Here is a 17,201-nt window from a genome sequence, read left to right as displayed (position 1 = left end):
GCGGAACCCGTATGTGGCGCTGAGTAGGCAACGTGAAACCGACTTCGTCGCGCTCCCTTCTCATCCCAACAAGCTGCTTCCTGTTAACCTTGAGCTGCTGGACTTCTATTGGGCCTTTTCATTAATGTTTGACCTCAAAGACATCCCGAGGACTTTAAATAAGGGAACATGAGTCCACCTCTGTTCGTATCCTCTCTCTAAAACATATAATACACAACGGAGGACTGTTTGCCTGATTGTCACCGTATCCACTGCAGATTCACTATTTTTATTTAAAAGCAGTGGGCCATAAAAACTGTATATTCTTTAGGTAATGTCAGTTAATTAAACAGAGCCATTAGCCAAATCGTTTTTGCAGGTATCTCATAAAATGGGATTAGTGTAGCTCCCCAACACAACTGATAAACTGTGTGCAAATTCACAGCTGGTGGCAGGATCGTGGAGTGTTGGTTTAACCCCAAACTACACTGGTAAAACGAGTTTCAGGCAGCCTAATTCAAATCTTCATCATTTGTCTTTTTGAAAGGTGTATGCACAGGTTAAGGCTAAAAAAATGTAAATGTCATGCAGGTTTATTACATTCGACAGCAGAACTGATTGGAAAAGTCAAATCGTATATAGACAATAACATTCTTTTAACTTTTTAACTTCTCAACATTGTACACTATTGCACTTTTACCCTTAATGGATGGCTGTAAATTGCCCCTCAGGGACTAATAAAGGAATGTGAATACTAAATGAGTTAGCTTTTCAAATGTTGAAACATTTAAATGGATTTACTAAAAAAGGCTTATGTTATACTTTTCTACACTGTATGTAAATGTGAAAGTGTGTGCTGCGTAAGATAATAGTCAAACAGCTCAGGAAGAGATTCAAACAGCAAGGAAAAATCAAATGACATTTATTATTGATGCATTGTTTCTTTTTTGATAAGCAAATTATCTGTTTTTCTTTCAGTCTAAAGAAACTTTACAATATAAAGAAACATACAAAGAACATCTTTATTACCTACACAAGACACCTAAGTCCCTAAGACAAGATTCTGAACTATCCTACCATGAAAATACAAAGCAAACCCAAGAGACAGACTGCTTCATATTGAATACTGCCGTGTCATCAGAAAGGACCATGAATGGTACAGGAGAATCATTTATATTCCCTTCCCTTGAATCCCCACCCTCCCTTACTCAACATAACCGCCCCACCCGACCAGCAAATCTTCCTAATGGTACAGTATTATACATCACAATAGAAGTACAGAGATGGCCAACGATCGATATACACAGAGGACCGAGAGAGGATCAGTGAGAGAGCTTCGATCTATACAACGCTATAACAGGAGCGAGTAGCAAAGGACACAGTTACTTTTTTGATCTATTCTTAATTTAAAATGAGGTTCTCTTAAGTATTTTTACCTTTTTAAAAGTTCTCTTAAATTGATAAAAATCCTTCATATTAAAAAATGCAATAAGAGGTCACATGTTTTAGTTTTTTTTTGTGAGAAGATGCCCTTTGGGGGGAAAAAAGCGATTCTTCAAAGCCAATAGTTACATTTAACTGAAACATAAGGAGACGAGGGCAGAGCGAGGACGCCACAGCTTCTTTGCTTCCCTCTGTCCTGTCCTCTCTCTGTCCTATCCTCCCCCACCATACAAGTCTTTAGCATACAGTCTGCATTTATTGTGTTACTGTATTCTATACATTTTTATGGAAATTTAGCCACGTGAGCCAAATAGTCAGCGCATCCTTTTCTCCATGAAAAAAAACATGGACAGTTTTATTTATAATTTACTTTCAGCTGTATTCATTGGTAGTGACTGACATATCAAAACATGTCAATGATATCAAAATGCATTATACAGTATTTACAAAAAAGGAAATTAAAGAGAAGGGAGGGGGGGGGGGGGGGGCGTTGAGGGGTGAGGGATGGGATTGGAGGAGAGAAGGGAGGCGTGTGTGTGTGTGTGTGTGTCACTACACTGGAGAGTGTTTCCCCAAACCATCAAATCCTGGACATGTCCCTGTTGAACTCTACAATCTGTTCACATTGATATCAGAAAATTGATAAGTAGGCCTACGTCACCATCACCCACAGAGGCTACAGTGGTTGTTTAGTTATTGTTTTGAACACAGCCACGACGTAAGTGCTGCGGCGCGATGCCACGAGAGATAACAGTGACGAGGGAGTGGATCCGGCCAAGAGTACATAACATACAGAAAGAAACAAATTAAATAGCGTAATATGTAACTATGCCTTTTACTTTCTGTGTGCAGATTCTACGGGCTTTCATTTTTCTCAGTTGAATACATTTCAAATAAAAAAACAATCCACAATAAATGGACATGTATCCATTAGAAAAGTGTCCCGTTTGTTGTTCCTCTTCTTGAGCCCGATGTGGCTGCGTGGTCTGTTGACCCCCGAGGGGCTTCACTCTGCTCCCAACATCAGTGCTGCTACGGCCTCCCGGTGCTCTGGATCCATCGTCCAGGAACCGGTTCGGTGGGAGCTCCAAGGAGACAGTTATTAAGCCCGTCTGGATTATCAACGTGGCGAGTTCAACCCCAAAACTCCCAAGCCAGAAAAAGCAGGCTTCACGAGTGTATCTGAGGTCCCATGATGTCTCCCAGTCCAGAGAGACCAGAATGAATCCTGGGAGGAAAACCAGCGCCGCTTGAAAGTCCACAGTGAGATTGAAATCAAACGAAAGTGATGGCGGGGGAAGGAAACCATGTTTTTTTTTTTTTTTTTTTAGGATTCACAGACAACTTGTAAATAACAAATAATGAAAACAACCACAATACAAGCTATAAATGTTGTATTTACAAACAAGATCCAAATCCATAGAAGATGCTCTCTCGCTCTGTCTATTATTGAATGAGAACTGGCACCTCAGAGCCGCTCTCACGCAGTAAAAACGTAGAAAACCATGAGACGGGATGCGTATTAAGACAAGAGAGCTGGACATATGATCGTGGAGGTGCATCAGCAGACACTTTGTACCGGGAGACAGCGGCGCTCTGAGAAAGCCTCCGTTTTAACGGCGTGGATAGTTTTAGTCGGGATGGTCAAACTACTTCGTTAGGTGAAGACGGCCAATTATCTCTCTTACGTTGAAAGTCCAAATGGTGCTACGAAAACATTTACTGTAGACGGCAAAGACTCGAGCTACGAGTTCTGAGGAGAGATGTGTGAAGTGAGACCGACTGTCACGAGAAAAGAAGAAAAAAACAAAGACAAACACCAAATAACCTAAAATCATGTAAACAGAAAATCATTGTGCATTTTTCGAAGTGTGTGCTTATTCTGTCGTTGCTGCTGCTGCTGCTGCTGAGATAAAAATGTGCCCTTTACAGGAAATCATAACTACATTAGTAAAATAATATCAATTATGAAAATTATAACAATAATATTACCATCAACAAAAAAAAAAACATTTAATGAAAACCATTCTTTCCCTAGAATAACATTATCAGTTCATCCTTTTTTCTATTTTTTATTTTTTTTATATATATATATCATTCCTGACACAGGAGTTTTTGCATGAGGGTTTTTGCCAGTCAACAACTGCGTGCCCTCATGAGTTCTGATCGGCGTGATATCGTGGTGGTAGATGCAGCAGCGGGGGCATCTGGTTTGGGCCTGATGGCACCTGTGAGGGCAGGTTTGGTTATGGAGAGACAGGCTTGGAGCAGGTTCGGGGCTCTTACTGTCCTAGGGCCCGCGACGAGGCTCGGCAGGCGAAGAAGAAGAAGCGGAGAAGAGATCCTTCCTGTTGCTTGCAGGCCTTTTCATGTTCTTAAACCCATTTTGCAGGCGTTGGGATGGGGGGCCTTGAGGGGAGTTCTGCTTTCCAGGTGCATCCCCAGGGGCTGTGTGGCACAGCACACCGTCCACGAGGAGGAGGAGGAGGAGGAGGGTAACGCAAGACGCACCAGGGTGGGTGGGAGAGGGAGATTGGGATAAGGGGAGATGAAAAAGAAATAAAATAAAATAAAAGATAAAATAAAATAAAAAAATCACACACTCATCGTCATGTTGGGTGAATACTGTAAAGAGAAGAAACAAAAGAGAGGGAGGGGAGAAAAGATAAGCCAAAACTATATTAAACTTATTATGCTACCCAGTTACAAAGAAAGCAATCCAACTAGCTAGACTAGAACACCAGCCTCTTGCAGCATACGTTAACCATTAACCCTCGCTAGGTCAGCAAACCAGCAGCAAGCAAAGCAGCCCAAAGAGAAGATGTTAGGGGATTTCAGAACACAGTGAAGATACTGTCAGTCTCACGTTAATCCCTGTATGACAATCTCTCCATGCATCAGAGAAGGCACACCATGTGGGTCGCTCCCATGCTTGTGTTGGGGGGTTTGGCATGCTGGGGGTTTTGTGTGTGAAGCTGGGAAACAACGATATGAAGAGAACTGATCATCAGCTCCATTTACGAAGACCGGTTTCACGGTCAAAACAGAGCAGGGGCCGTTTCACACACATATCTTTAGACATCACAGATATCATTAGTCTAATTCAGATGGTCTGACTCACTGACCTTCCCTCAGGCTAACGTACTTGCCCCGATAGAAATGGTTTTGATATTTTGCAGTTATGAAATAAAAAAAATACTTAATTGTCATGTTTAATCTTTATTAAAGTAAATTAATCTGAGGTTTCGCACACATCCTCCAACGCCACCCAACTAATCTCCTGTTTCCTGGATTATTTAAACCTCACATTTTTTTGTGTTGCATGTGCAACTCTCGACCGAGATGAGAAGGAACCGAGACGGCTCGCTCCTTTGATTCATTCTTATTGTTGAGCCCCGACACGTCTGCACTGATTTTATTGAACGTGTAGTTTTACTCTCATCACTAAATAAGTCTCCGAGAGAAAACATTTCTGCTGGAGTGAACGGAGCTGAGCGGTTTGATGTGTTTGCTTGTTCAGCAATGTGTTTTTTAAAATTGTTTATCGTTTATCTGAAGTCTGACTATTAGTTTGATCTAAACTACAGTCTAAAGGTCTACGTTTGGGAAACCGGACCCCCGGTCACTGTGGACAGTTTAAAAAAACAAATCAAAGACATGAATATTCACTTTCATTAAATCGAGTTAAAACACGATGCATCTCCTCACTGGGGAGTCGGAGGAAAGCACCGGGACGAGAACTTGTTTCTCATGATGTTCTTTTAAAAATGTCATAACCCGTATCGGATCTCAGAGCAGTAATTGGAATTGTTTTAAATATAAAATCAATATGCGGTCCTGCTTATCCTCTAGTGGAGATTGACTGTAATCCGAAGCGTTTCTATGCCTTATTACGGTCAAAGAGGACTTTATGAAGTCTTCTGCTTTGTTCCCAGCTTAAGAGGCATGTTGGTTACTCACACTTTCACTTTGGAATGGGTTTAAAAAGTTGCCCGCCATCTCGCCGTCGTCCCGCGGAGTGCCGGGAGGATTGTTCATGCCTGCCATGTTGTTGGGAGAATTCTGCAACACGGATGAGACACGGTGAGAACACGGAAGGCTTACAGACAGATGAAGAGACAGACTGACTAACGGAGAGGCGGTCCTACCTTTGGCAACCCATCCATGTCACCGGAGCCTGCGATCAGAAATGGAAGAAAAACAAAGGAGAAACCTGAATCATCGTGAAGTAACAGACAACTGATCCTCAGTGTTCCTGCTACTAATTCAACACAGGTTTCAGGATATCCGTTGCAAGTAGAAACAACCTGCCGTCTCACAGGTAATGGCCTTTAATTAAGCTATTTGTTTCAGATACAGATGAGCAGCAACTCACTGATCATGTCTCAGCCATCTACGGGATCAATTGGCCCACTCACCGCCCCGCTAATCGCTTTTAGCTGCGATCGATACCAGGAGGAAGGAGAGCACTTCCTCTACCGGCCACCAGGGGGCAGAGCCTCACTTCTTTGTTCACAGAGAGAAACAGGTTTCACAGTATGTGCTCAGGTACTCACCTAGTGATCCATTCATATGATGCTGCTCCATAGCACCCATCCCACCCATGGGCCCGTCGGGACCCGGTCCCATCGGGAACTAAGGACAAAAGCACACAGCTCATTTATGATGCTCGTTCAGGGGAGTTCATCAGACAAATCTATTTAATTATTTTAGTATTTAAAGGGCCAGTGTGCAGCCTTTCAGGAGCCCAACAAAGAGTGCAAAGATGTCACTTCCTCTGCTCCTAAAGTCTTATTATGGTAAGGATGGCCTCGGAGCGAACGGTTAAAAAAACACAGTTTTGCACTCGGCGGCTCACGTTACTGCAGAGTGAGCGGAGGGGTCAGTCAGCTGCAATGTGCAGCCTCGCCACTAGATGCCCCCAAATCCTACACACTGTTCCTTTACACCTTTTAATTGAAAACTGGACAAAATGACGGTACTTACGTTAGGTCTGTTTCCTCCAGGGCCGATAGGGTTCATCATTGTGTAGATGTTTTCACTTGAGTTTGTCGAATCTATGAATAATAATAATAATAATGACATTTCAAATCAGAACACTGTGAAGCAGTTTGTTCCTCTGAGACAGAGAGATAACTATTATCTGCAACTATTCCTGTCTTTTTTCCCCACATCCAATATTTCTAAAAATAATGTCATAAAATAAGGTGGGTTGGAGATACAGCATGGGGTAATGAATGGAAAATAACGAGCCTAGCGACAGAAACGACTGGAGTGGCATTGCTTTTCACTGAGTTTGACATTATTTTATATATTGTTATAATATTGGTTGTGAATGCAGGAGGCATCATATCAGGCAACACATGTTATTATTATATCTGCCGGGTTACAAAGTTTGACCCTTAACTCCTTCAACAATTGTCAACGTATTCACTCCATTCAAACACAATATTCATCTCAATTGGGAATCAACCGCGTCTATTTTTCTAATTGATGTCATTCATAATTTCAGAGATATTTGAAGTTTTTCAACCATTTTTCCCCATTCAAGCAGATTACGGAATCTTCAATATTCACACTTTTTCAAGCATTTTCAAATCTCATCTAGTTATTCACACTTCCAGATAGAAACTCAAGCCTTCAAACTGTGAAACGTTCACAAACATTAGGACTTTCTCACATGAATCATCAACTTGATCACAGCATTCATACATTTTGCAGTCGCAGTTCAAGTATTGGTCACTTAGCTTTTCCACAAACCCTACTTCATTTCACAGTTTTGATGTTTTCTGGACATTATTCAAAGTTTTCAAAGGCAGAAATCTGCATTTGGCTTCAGCTTGTCAACAGGGAGCGTTCACAACCGCAAGTTCCTCACAACTTTCTCTAGTTTCAGGTTCAGACTGCCATTTGTACCAAACAGACAGCTAGAACCCAGACGTGCTCTCATTTCCGGACGGCGGGTCAGACCAGCAGTATGTTCCTGTAAACGCCCGTCCATAATGTCAGTGAATCTGTCCGTCAATCAACACTCTCCCCTGCAACGTTAGAATCCTATGGACACCGTGGAAACTAAGCAACAACCGATATGTGCTGTGTCGCTGCTTGTGTGTCTGTGTGAGGATGAGGTGACCTTGATCTGACATTGCAGGCAGAGAAAAGTTGTGAGCTGAAAAATAAAGAAATAAGAATACCAAATTGAAAGACAGGGGAGGAGAAGGAGTGCAAAGGGGTGGAGGGATCTCGCCTGGTCGTGTCCCTGAATCGAAGCTCGTGCTGTCGTGACTGGAGGGGGGGGGGGCAACGCTGCGTGGGAGGTGTGCATATTTGTGGGAGGCTTGTGTGTAAGTGTGCATGTGTGTGTGTGTGTGTGTGTGTGTGTGTGCATAGTCTTGGCGACTGCAGTGGAAATATGTTTCCCCTCCCGGTGTACGTGTGAGCAGGGGCACTTTGTGCAAAAAGGTTGCCCCGGCAACGTATCACAATAGAGCTACGTCTATAAATAATAAATAGTGGACACAAAAAGAAGCTCTCCGCAGGCCGGCAGAAACAGAACATCCACAGGATGTCGGCGTTTTGTTCTCCACTAATCCTTCACGGGGACGCCAGATTGACGGCTGAAGCTGAGATAAATCATCCGTTTGATTGCTGACTGCCACATAAACCCAAATCTCTCTCTTCCACAGCGTGTTAAATACATTAGAATGATGGTTCAAGGCTCGAGTATTTAGAGATGTGTGTCTGTCGGAGAACAGGTTCCTTGTTCAGTGAACGCTGGATGAAAGTAGAAACCAGGAGTGTGTAACTCACCTCCGGGGCTAGGCATGATGGGAGTTCCTGGTGGGCCGCCCCCCCCTGGAGGGCCCTGAGGGTGAAAGGAGAGAGAAATGAGTGTGACTGCATGGAGATGGCAGCGTGCCTGTTAGTTATCACTGCCTGACAGGTAATTTATGGCCCGCGGTGGAACACGAGTCCATGACGGGACACTTACCACGTAGTTGCCTGGAGATGAAGATGAATAAGCTATCTGTGGAGAGAACAGACCCGGAGGTGAAACAAAACACGAGAGGCTGCGATCGTAAACACACTCGGTCACGGAGGAGACGGGAGGTTTAAGAGAGCATGACTCACTGAGTTGGAGTTGGGGTTCGGCCACGGACCTCTTCCACCGGGACCCCTGCAGACGCACACACAGATTTAATGGAAGAGCATTCGTACAGCATTCTACTGGGTTCTTTGGGTTGAGGATTCATTTCATCTACAATCAGCTGCAATTAGTAAGACTAGGTTTGAAACAAGATTTAAAGATTTAAAATTAAGCAGAGCGAATCCAGGTTTAAACCAGAATAAAATAGAAGAATGATGCTTAAATACATGTGCATGCTGTCGGGACGGGATCTGGTAAGTGGGCTATGAGGGCTATGATCTCAAACTAGTGCTACCTTCAGTTAACGATCTTACTTTCTCCACTTATTTGGGAATAATAAGTCAGTTCAGTTGTCTGGGGTTTCTATTAAAGGATTTAGAGCCTGACGTTAACTTTCTCTTCTCAGCCTCGTTCAGAGATGTGGGGACACATGAGTCCAAAAGGAGCAGCATGAGGAGGAGGAGGGAACAAACTAGTCATGGATCACGTTTGACCTCCTCACTGATTTCTTTTTTTTAATGCAGTGATGGATTTTGCCACGTCCCCACATGTCAGGTAAGAAAAAAAAGAAATAAGACCAGGGTTGTGATTTCCGATGTACTCACATGTTCATGCCCGGCATGCCCGGCCCCATGGAGTTGGGAGGAGGCCTCATCCCTCCGCCGTAGTTCTGCACAAAGAGGAGTCGGAGCACACAGTCAGCGTGGGCGTCTCCGTCCAAAGGTTTGCATCCTAATGAAGGTCAGCGACTGTCATGTCTCCCCCTAACTACTGTTTAATGATGTGATGTTTGTGAACGCAGACAGCTGTGTGTGTGAGTGTGTTGGCGTTCGTCTGCGTGTCTCTACGTGTTCACCCCCCCCTCCGTGTGTGTGTAGCGTGCATGTTTTCATGGCTTCCCAGCAGGCGGGTTTGGCTGGCACCATGAGTGTGTGTGTGTGTGTGTGTGTGTGGACGTAGAGAGAGAGAGGGGGAGAGGGAGAGTAGGGGGGCAGGCCAGAGAGCAGCTCCACTCAGAGGAAGAGTTTTGTTCAGCAGACGATTACACTTGTCGAGCAGATGCCACACCAGCTGCTGGCACGTTCACTGCCAAAGTCACCGAGCCAGGGTGGCACAGAGAGGGGCCGAGGGGCACGGGGAGAGTGTGTGTGTGTGAGTGTGTGTGTGTGTGTGTGTGTGTGTGTGTGTGATGTTGGGTGAGGTGATGTTGGAGCGAGGGGGGAAGCAGCTGTCTGGTAACGGTAATTCAAAGGACACTGTTGTTTAAGCATCATATGTATCACACAGAATCACCTCAAACTAAATTTAAGTGATAAAAGGAAAAAAAGTTGAATTTTTCTGGGCGTCCCGTCTCCGTTTGTCCCCCAAGGTGGGAGTCAGCACGTCGGGTTGAACATGTCGGACCGGCGTTGGCAGCGGGCGAGCTCCGGTCAGAGCCAAGCTAATCATCAAAGCGCTTCTGACATTTAAAAAGGCCAGGTTACTAGGCTGGCACACCTAAACATTTCTCTTTAGCAAAGAGGAATTTATCATCTGCACGCGTTTATAGGCTGCTGCTTTGACATTATGGCCCGTTTTTATGACAGGCCTTTAATGAAGGGCAACCAAACGTTGCGTTGGTTCATAAACTGACGGTTCAAGCACCAAATCTGTCTGCGTGGCAGCTGCGGAGGAAACCACCCACTGTCGCCACTTTATTAACGCCGTCCTTTGTGTTTTGATTCCGGACGAGTGATGGGGTAAATCTCTGGAGCCTACCTGTGGACCCATGCCTCCCATGCCTCGAGGGGGATTCATTCTCATCGGACCGCCCATGTTCGGATGTCCTGTGGCGAAACAACGGAGAGTGCAGCTCGTTAGAAAGGCGGCACAGCTTTGGATCAATAATCATTCCACAACTGAGCCGATATGAGATGAAATAACACCACGCGGTTGGTCGATACCTTGAGGTCTGGTGGGGTCCAGGCTGTTTGGTAGGAGAGGCTGCGACCCAGGGATGCTCCCCGGAGGCTGATTTGGCATACGGAGGGCGGGCCTTGGGCCGCCTGGGTACCGTGGAGACATGAACGGCTGCAGGAAGGACACAAAAAGGACATCACAATGACTTCATGGCAGTCCCTGATAGATGGGACTTTAAATATCACTAACAACTTTGTGTTCGTCTGCCACGTCGCTCGAGTGCAACACTCAAAGATGAGATAAGAGGGTAAAATCCATTTAATTGAATTTGCATGAAGTCTAGTTTATGAAGACGGTGGCAAAAAAAAATCAATGGATTCACTAACAAAAACAAGAATGTTAGGATTTTCTCTAAAGAGAGTGATGAGTAAATATTAATCTGCTGTATTCCACGATGTTTGCTGATCTCTAATGAAAAAATGACAATATCTAGGTTTGTAAAATGAAGTAATTTAACAGATTTCTAAGGACGTGAATAGAGATGAGACATTATCAGGGAATGGGGAATTCAAGCTTGTTTGTTTGTCTATCAAGTCAAACTCAGGCTAACTGATCTCTGCACACGCTGTACCATCTTGGTCTCTTTATATTAATGTACGAGGCCAGTAAAGGCAGGCTGTACTAAGTTTACTTGTACAAAACACCTCTGATCTAAGGTGGCTTTGAGGTGCTGCCTGTGTGTGCTGAGTCTGGAAACATGAGTGTTTTATTACGGCTGTTGGATCTGCAGCCTAGACTCAACCTGGACTCGAGTCTCTGTCTTACTTGGTCTCAAACCCCTCAAAGTCTTGGTCTTGTCTTGATACACTCTGGATTACAACACTGCTAATAACCCTAACGTCTCTAATATGAGACATAACCTCCATTCATGTCTCTGGGACAATTATTTCCACATTAAACAGAGAAGTTGACCGACCTAAATACACGTAGGCTCAGTAAAACCTGCTTCTGTGTCTAACCTGCCCAATTCCAAGGCGTTAACGCTGCACGCCAGCAGGGGGAGCTATTGTGCTGAAGAACAAAGCTCTGTGGAGGTTGTGTTCCATTTCACAGAGAAGGAGGGGCTTGTCATTAAGTTTGGTAAAGTAAGACCTCAGGTGGTGAAATCCATTAGGATAAAAGGTAAGGAAGGAGATAAGAGAGAGGGAGAAAACATGGAGGACAGAGAGTTGGACTGGAGGAGAAGGAGGAGGAGGAGAAGGAGGTGGAGGGGAGGATGAAGTCCTAGACGTGGTGAACGTTGTGTCTCTGCATCAGCAAGCGGCCGACACGATGCGGCTCCTGACAGGAAGTGAAGACGGCGTTCCACACAGATGTGTTAGTGAATAATGTAACGCAGCCCAGACAGATGGTTTTCAGAATGACCTGCGAGAGGAACGCGACTACAAATACCCACATCCAGTGAGCCATATGTCAGTGTCAGGCGATAAGAATTAATCCTGCCATTTCAGCATCGAGGGGAAACACGCAGATCTGAAATGCCGATTGGGTCACAGTGGTGTGGGGTATTCTTCGGTCACGGAGCGTGAGCACGCAGAATAATATTCATATCATCGTTTTCACACGGAGATAAGCTCAGACAACACAGATACAACAGGAGACCGGCTTTCAACGGCAATTATGCACTGTATGCTTGTGTGTGTGTGTGTGTGTGTGTGTGTTCGGGGCAAGCGGAGGACAAATTATATAATCCCAGCGAGCCCTTGAGGCGGGGACTGACTTACTATTGTTTTCTTTTTGACCCTCGTCCCTCCTTCCTCCTCTCTCACTCCTTCTCTTTCCTGTCCTCCCCCTCCTCCCCCCTCCTCCCCCTCTGACCGTGTTGTGGTGGGTTTGCTGCACCGTGTCAGCCGGTGCTGCAATATTCATGCTCTATTGATGGACTATGGGATGGTGAGTGCTGGGCTGAGGGAGAGAGGAGGCCCTCCAGATGCACCTCCGCTCCTTCCAGCTGGGCCAACACAGCTAAATTATTCATCCGGCCAACCATCGTCCTGTCTGCCGGCAACACGGGCGACCCGCGTGCTGCTCGTGCGCCGCTGTTGTGTGAGCGAGTGAAGGAGTGAGCGAGTGAAGGAGTGAGCGAGTGAGTGCGTCTTACCTGTCCGTGAGGGCCCATCATGGGATTGCTGGGGTTGTGTGGGGGAGGCTGTGTGTGAGGGGAAGGCTGAGATCCTGGAGGACCCTGTGAAGAAAATTCAACAAGACATCAATAAATCATGTTCAAAACCTGCTCGGTGGTATAGCATTTAAAGGGCTGGTTCACACATTCTATAGGAACATGTTTGTTCAGCCATGCATTCATTTCTCACAATGTGGATTTATAGATTTCTGCCTCCACTGCAATACAATGAAGGTAATTGTTATTTTCACTCTGTTTGTGATGCTCGTTGCATGAAAACTAAACTAAACCTACACAAAGTGACGTATGTTGACTCAGATGACTGATCTGCTGTTGAAATGGGTGAAAATGAGAATCGACACCAAATGCAGAATTCTGACTTCATTAAGTGCAAACTGCCGTTTATGTTGTTGTTGTTTTGGTCAGCTGGTCGGTGCGATTGAATTCTGACTCGATTAAACCATGAAACCACTAAACGCACTTAAAGCACAAGAACTCAGTAAAGGTAGTTATGAAGCCTATTTTAGCCAAATACACAACGGCAGGACTCCGTTTGTCTCTGCCCCCTAGTGGTTGACATCACTTAGTGCAGCCTATATTTCCAAGTAATTACAGCATGTCCAATTAAAGTCTGTATAATAACAGCACAACTATCATATCTTCTCTGTTCCATCGATAGGGTCTGAAGTGTCACTGACATTTGGAGAGCGCCACATTGATTTCCATGAACGGGGATTGTTAATTGCCAGGATGAGGTCAGATCGATCTACGAGGTTGACTTTAATCACAAACACGTCGTTGAGTCGAGGGAATTTCAAACTCAGTCTTATTCTCCAAAGTTTTCACGATGATGCTTGATTTAGGGGCTAGAAGAGGACCAGTACGGTCCAGTACAGACCACCAAGAAGAGGGGACAGCAGAAACCCTCAAACGCCTCCTACCACAACCCATCATACACACATTCTGATGTATGAATGCATGCTCCTCGTTCCATCGTTGGTTTTGTCCGTGCCCGACTGAGACCTGCAGGTTTGTAATCCGTTCTTACTGCCGTTCCCAAAAACTCTGGAGTTAGCCCACCGCTGGCAACCGTCAACCTCTGCTGCGGCCGACCGTCTGATATCGAGTGCTGTGGGTTTTGGCAGCCAGTCATTGCTTGCAAAAATCTCCCGAGTGAAATGACAGACAAAATTAGCTGCGATGTCAATCAAGCTCTGTGACTTCTGTAACTCAAACACACACAGTGCAATTTCCTCCTGATCTAAAAACAACACAAATTGTTTGGATTCGGAGAGTTTTGTCAACACTGAAATGATTCAATCATTTAAATAATTTGCTGTACATGACGTCAAGTGTTTCTAATGGCTTTCTCAACTGTAGGTGCTAAAACAATGAAACGGATCGTCAGTTCAGGGATGCGTGAAGGAGAACATGCGGCGGTGAAGTTCGGGGTCGTCATCCCGGCGAGAACGTCTACGTTCACCCCTGGTTTGATCCGGTTTGACAGCGGAGCTGCTGTCCAATACGCAGCCAGGAGCCAAAGCAAGCTTCACTTCGGTGCTCGGTTTCAGAGAGAAGTGCCAAATATCCGAAGCCAATCAAACATCGTTAAGGAGAGAGAGGAAAATGGTTCCCAGGGCTGGAAATAACCGAGAAGATCTCTTAAATCCACGTACGGGGAACTTGCACTTTGCAATCATCAACAACAACAACAAGCGCTGAGTTAAGTACATTAAAGTGAGAACAGTATCAGTAGACCGGTGACCTTGTAGTCTCTTCCTGCAGTAACCTCATCTGACTCCAGCAGCAGCTGCTCCAACAGACTGTTACTACCTGAACATCAATACGGGAACGAAAAGAGGACCACCCACCGCCAGACCAGGCTTATCTACGAGTCCACCCTCCGTCAAGCACTCCGCTATCAGGTAACATTACAGGTGTGTGTGTGTGTGTGTGTGAATATGAGATCTCTCCTTTTTTTCACAGGTGAAAGCAAAGATCTGCTCCTCTCAGGTGAGAGTGTGTTCAACAGGTGTGTGTCTAGTATCGCAGTGATAAAGGATTAGAGGATTACCCATAATAACCGGAGACAAACACACACACACACACACACACACACACACACACACACACACACGTCATTAGGAATTCACCTTCTCATGCACATGAAGACACGTTAAGAATAGATCTCTTTCCTTTTGATGATTTAGCATTTCATTCTTTTTTTAATATCGCTTTATAAATAAATTGACTTGATTAAAGCGGTGATTATTTGTACTGATAGAGATAAACTGTTGCACCGTCTTCCAACAAATGTACTTATTGGAAGTCTCTTTGGATAAAAACGTCTCTAAATGTAAATGTAATTATTTTTCGTGTAATTGTTCACTTCCACGATGAATATAAGCTAAAAAAGAAAGAAAAAAAGAACTAAAACAGCTCACATTCAAGAAGCAGCAAATTGTCATTATTATTCTGTCTTACATTATTACTATTAAAGCCACTCCCTGTATGTATGTATGTGACTGTAACAGCTTTAAAACTGATGGCTGGTGTTCTGTGTGAGATTCATCACATGGTCGCTCCAACAGCACATTATCCCGATGATTATCAGTCATTTGTTGGTGATTTGATGAATCAACGACTTGTTTGGGTTCAAACGTGTCACCGTCTTGTGCATCGTCACCTGTGTGCAGCGTTTCCCCCCCAAGGACACAGCTGCACTTCCACCTGCATCTCTGGAGCATCAAAACGCCCTCCTGTCACTCCCTCCCTCCCTCCCTGTGCGAGCGCCCTGCCGGCGTTGCCGGCGTGGTGGAGCGCCGACAGAGCCGAGCACCAGCAACCTGCCGGCGCTGCTACACTGGGAAAATAAACACGCCTGACTGACAGCTTCAAACAAGTGTGTTCCCACAGGCGCCGCCGCCGCGCTGCCAGGCTCGCCGGATAAGAGCTCCAGTTTTTGGCAGGAAAAGATGAGCTTGTACATTCACGTGAAAACAATAGTGCTCACCAGCAGAAGCACTAACTCACGGACTCACACTTACTAAAAAAGTGCCGAGCTCAGCAGCAGCAGGGCTCCCGAGACTGAGAAATCGTGATTCTGATACGATACCTAAATATGTCGATAATGAAACGATGCAAAACACCTAAAACACGAGGAAAATGCCTTAACTTGGAACTTAAATGTCTTCAGTCAGGCCGTCCCTTCTGAAATGGGAGCCTGATGCCTTTCTAGCAGGTAAAACCTGGAGACAGGTGCTTCCTGTCCCTGAGAGACGCGGCGGGTTCCTTCTTCCCCGCTGCATCGATGCCATTCACCTCGTTGTCATGAGAACGGCTCCTCTGTAGCAGTGGAGTCTTCGACAGAGCCACTTATTAACCAGCTACACACCACGCAGCCGGCCAATCATCTGTTTAACAATCTGGAAATGTTGATTTAGTTGTACATACAGTGTGCTCTCGACGTGTTGGCACAGCGACGGCGTCGGTGCCGGTGCCACTGTGGCTCTTCTGCCACGTGTGTGTGTGTGTGTGTGTGTTTTGGGTGGTTAACACCAGCTGTACTGGCTCGCTCCGTCTCTCAGCAGGTTCACACTGGGGCTAATGCAGTGCTAGCTCTGTCTGACCTCAGAGGTTATTGTTGTTGATGTGCCAGTCGGAGTGTGTGTGTGTCTAACAAGACACGCCTGAGGGGTCCGGCTGCACCGATCCAGCTGCAGCAGACACACACACACACACACACACACACACACACACACCTTAAGAGGACACTGCATTGACTTGCATTCATGTTTTTGGAGCCTTCCCCCCGACCTGACCGTAACCTTCACACAATCCTAAAACCACTTTAATCAACAACACAGAATACATAGTTGATCTTGTGAGGATCAGCTTTTTGTCCCCAAATGGGACCTGAGTCCCCATAATGTGGCTGTATGAACACTTTTTTGTCCCTGCACTGTAGGCAATACACAATCTCATTCACACCCAGACACACCCACTCAAACACACACACACACACACACACCTTCTTGTTCCTCTCTATAATGCCCCATAATGGAGCAGAGCTCCTCTGGCTGGGCCTCCCTCGGCCTTCCTGCTATTACATCTGAATGGGCCAGCATATGGCCTTTATGGCCGCGCTGCTCTCCCTGCAGGTCCCTGCAGAGAGAGGCAGGGAACGTTTCAGCTGTCACAGAGGTGTACGCCGGGCCAGTTTGAAAAGTAGCATGGCTGGAGCCTGTGTGTGTTTGTTTGTGTGTGTGTGTGTGTGTGTTTGTGTATACGTGTAGGAGAGGGGGAGGAGGAGGAGGAGGAGGAGGAGGGGGGCATGGGGAGCGTTAAATGAAGCAATTAATAAAATCATTTTCTACCCGGCTAAGGAGATAACAGCTTGGCACGGCACCACAAACCCATCAACACAACCCCCTCGCCTCCCCGCCACTCATTTCAGCTTAAGGAAGACCCACACCGCTGCCCCTGATGGACCACTAACACACACACACACACACACACACACACACACACACACACACACACACACACACA

General features: G+C 45.5%; 1 protein-coding gene across 2 annotated transcripts in view; it reads right to left on the bottom strand.

Moving 5' to 3' along the window:
• Window positions 1-885: 885 nt before the first annotated feature.
• The window catches only part of ssbp4 (single stranded DNA binding protein 4), a 79,597-nt gene continuing 63,281 nt past the window's right edge, over window positions 886-17,201 (bottom strand). The window contains exons 6-17 of one of the 2 annotated variants that reach the window (XM_084012216.1): window positions 12,630-12,713; window positions 10,513-10,639; window positions 10,328-10,395; window positions 9,175-9,239; window positions 8,554-8,599; window positions 8,414-8,449; window positions 8,233-8,287; window positions 6,409-6,479; window positions 5,979-6,057; window positions 5,571-5,599; window positions 5,383-5,484; window positions 886-3,870 (exon numbers count right to left, since the gene is read on the bottom strand). In XM_084012216.1, the coding sequence (XP_083868342.1) occupies window positions 3,790-3,870; window positions 5,383-5,484; window positions 5,571-5,599; window positions 5,979-6,057; window positions 6,409-6,479; window positions 8,233-8,287; window positions 8,414-8,449; window positions 8,554-8,599; window positions 9,175-9,239; window positions 10,328-10,395; window positions 10,513-10,639; window positions 12,630-12,713 (843 nt within the window). In that variant the 3' untranslated portion in view covers window positions 886-3,789. Of the gene's footprint in view, window positions 4,048-5,382; window positions 5,485-5,570; window positions 5,600-5,978; window positions 6,058-6,408; window positions 6,480-8,232; window positions 8,288-8,413; window positions 8,450-8,553; window positions 8,600-9,174; window positions 9,240-10,327; window positions 10,396-10,512; window positions 10,640-12,629; window positions 12,714-17,201 lie in introns of both variants that reach the window. The other variant, XM_084012217.1, reaches the window with a different exon arrangement.

This window comes from Eutrigla gurnardus, assembly GCF_963514095.1.
Source record: "Eutrigla gurnardus genome assembly, chromosome: 6".
Taxonomy (NCBI): domain Eukaryota; kingdom Metazoa; phylum Chordata; class Actinopteri; order Perciformes; family Triglidae; genus Eutrigla; species Eutrigla gurnardus.
Note: the sequence above shows the minus strand (reverse complement) of the source record. Positions and strands in the feature narration are given on the sequence as shown.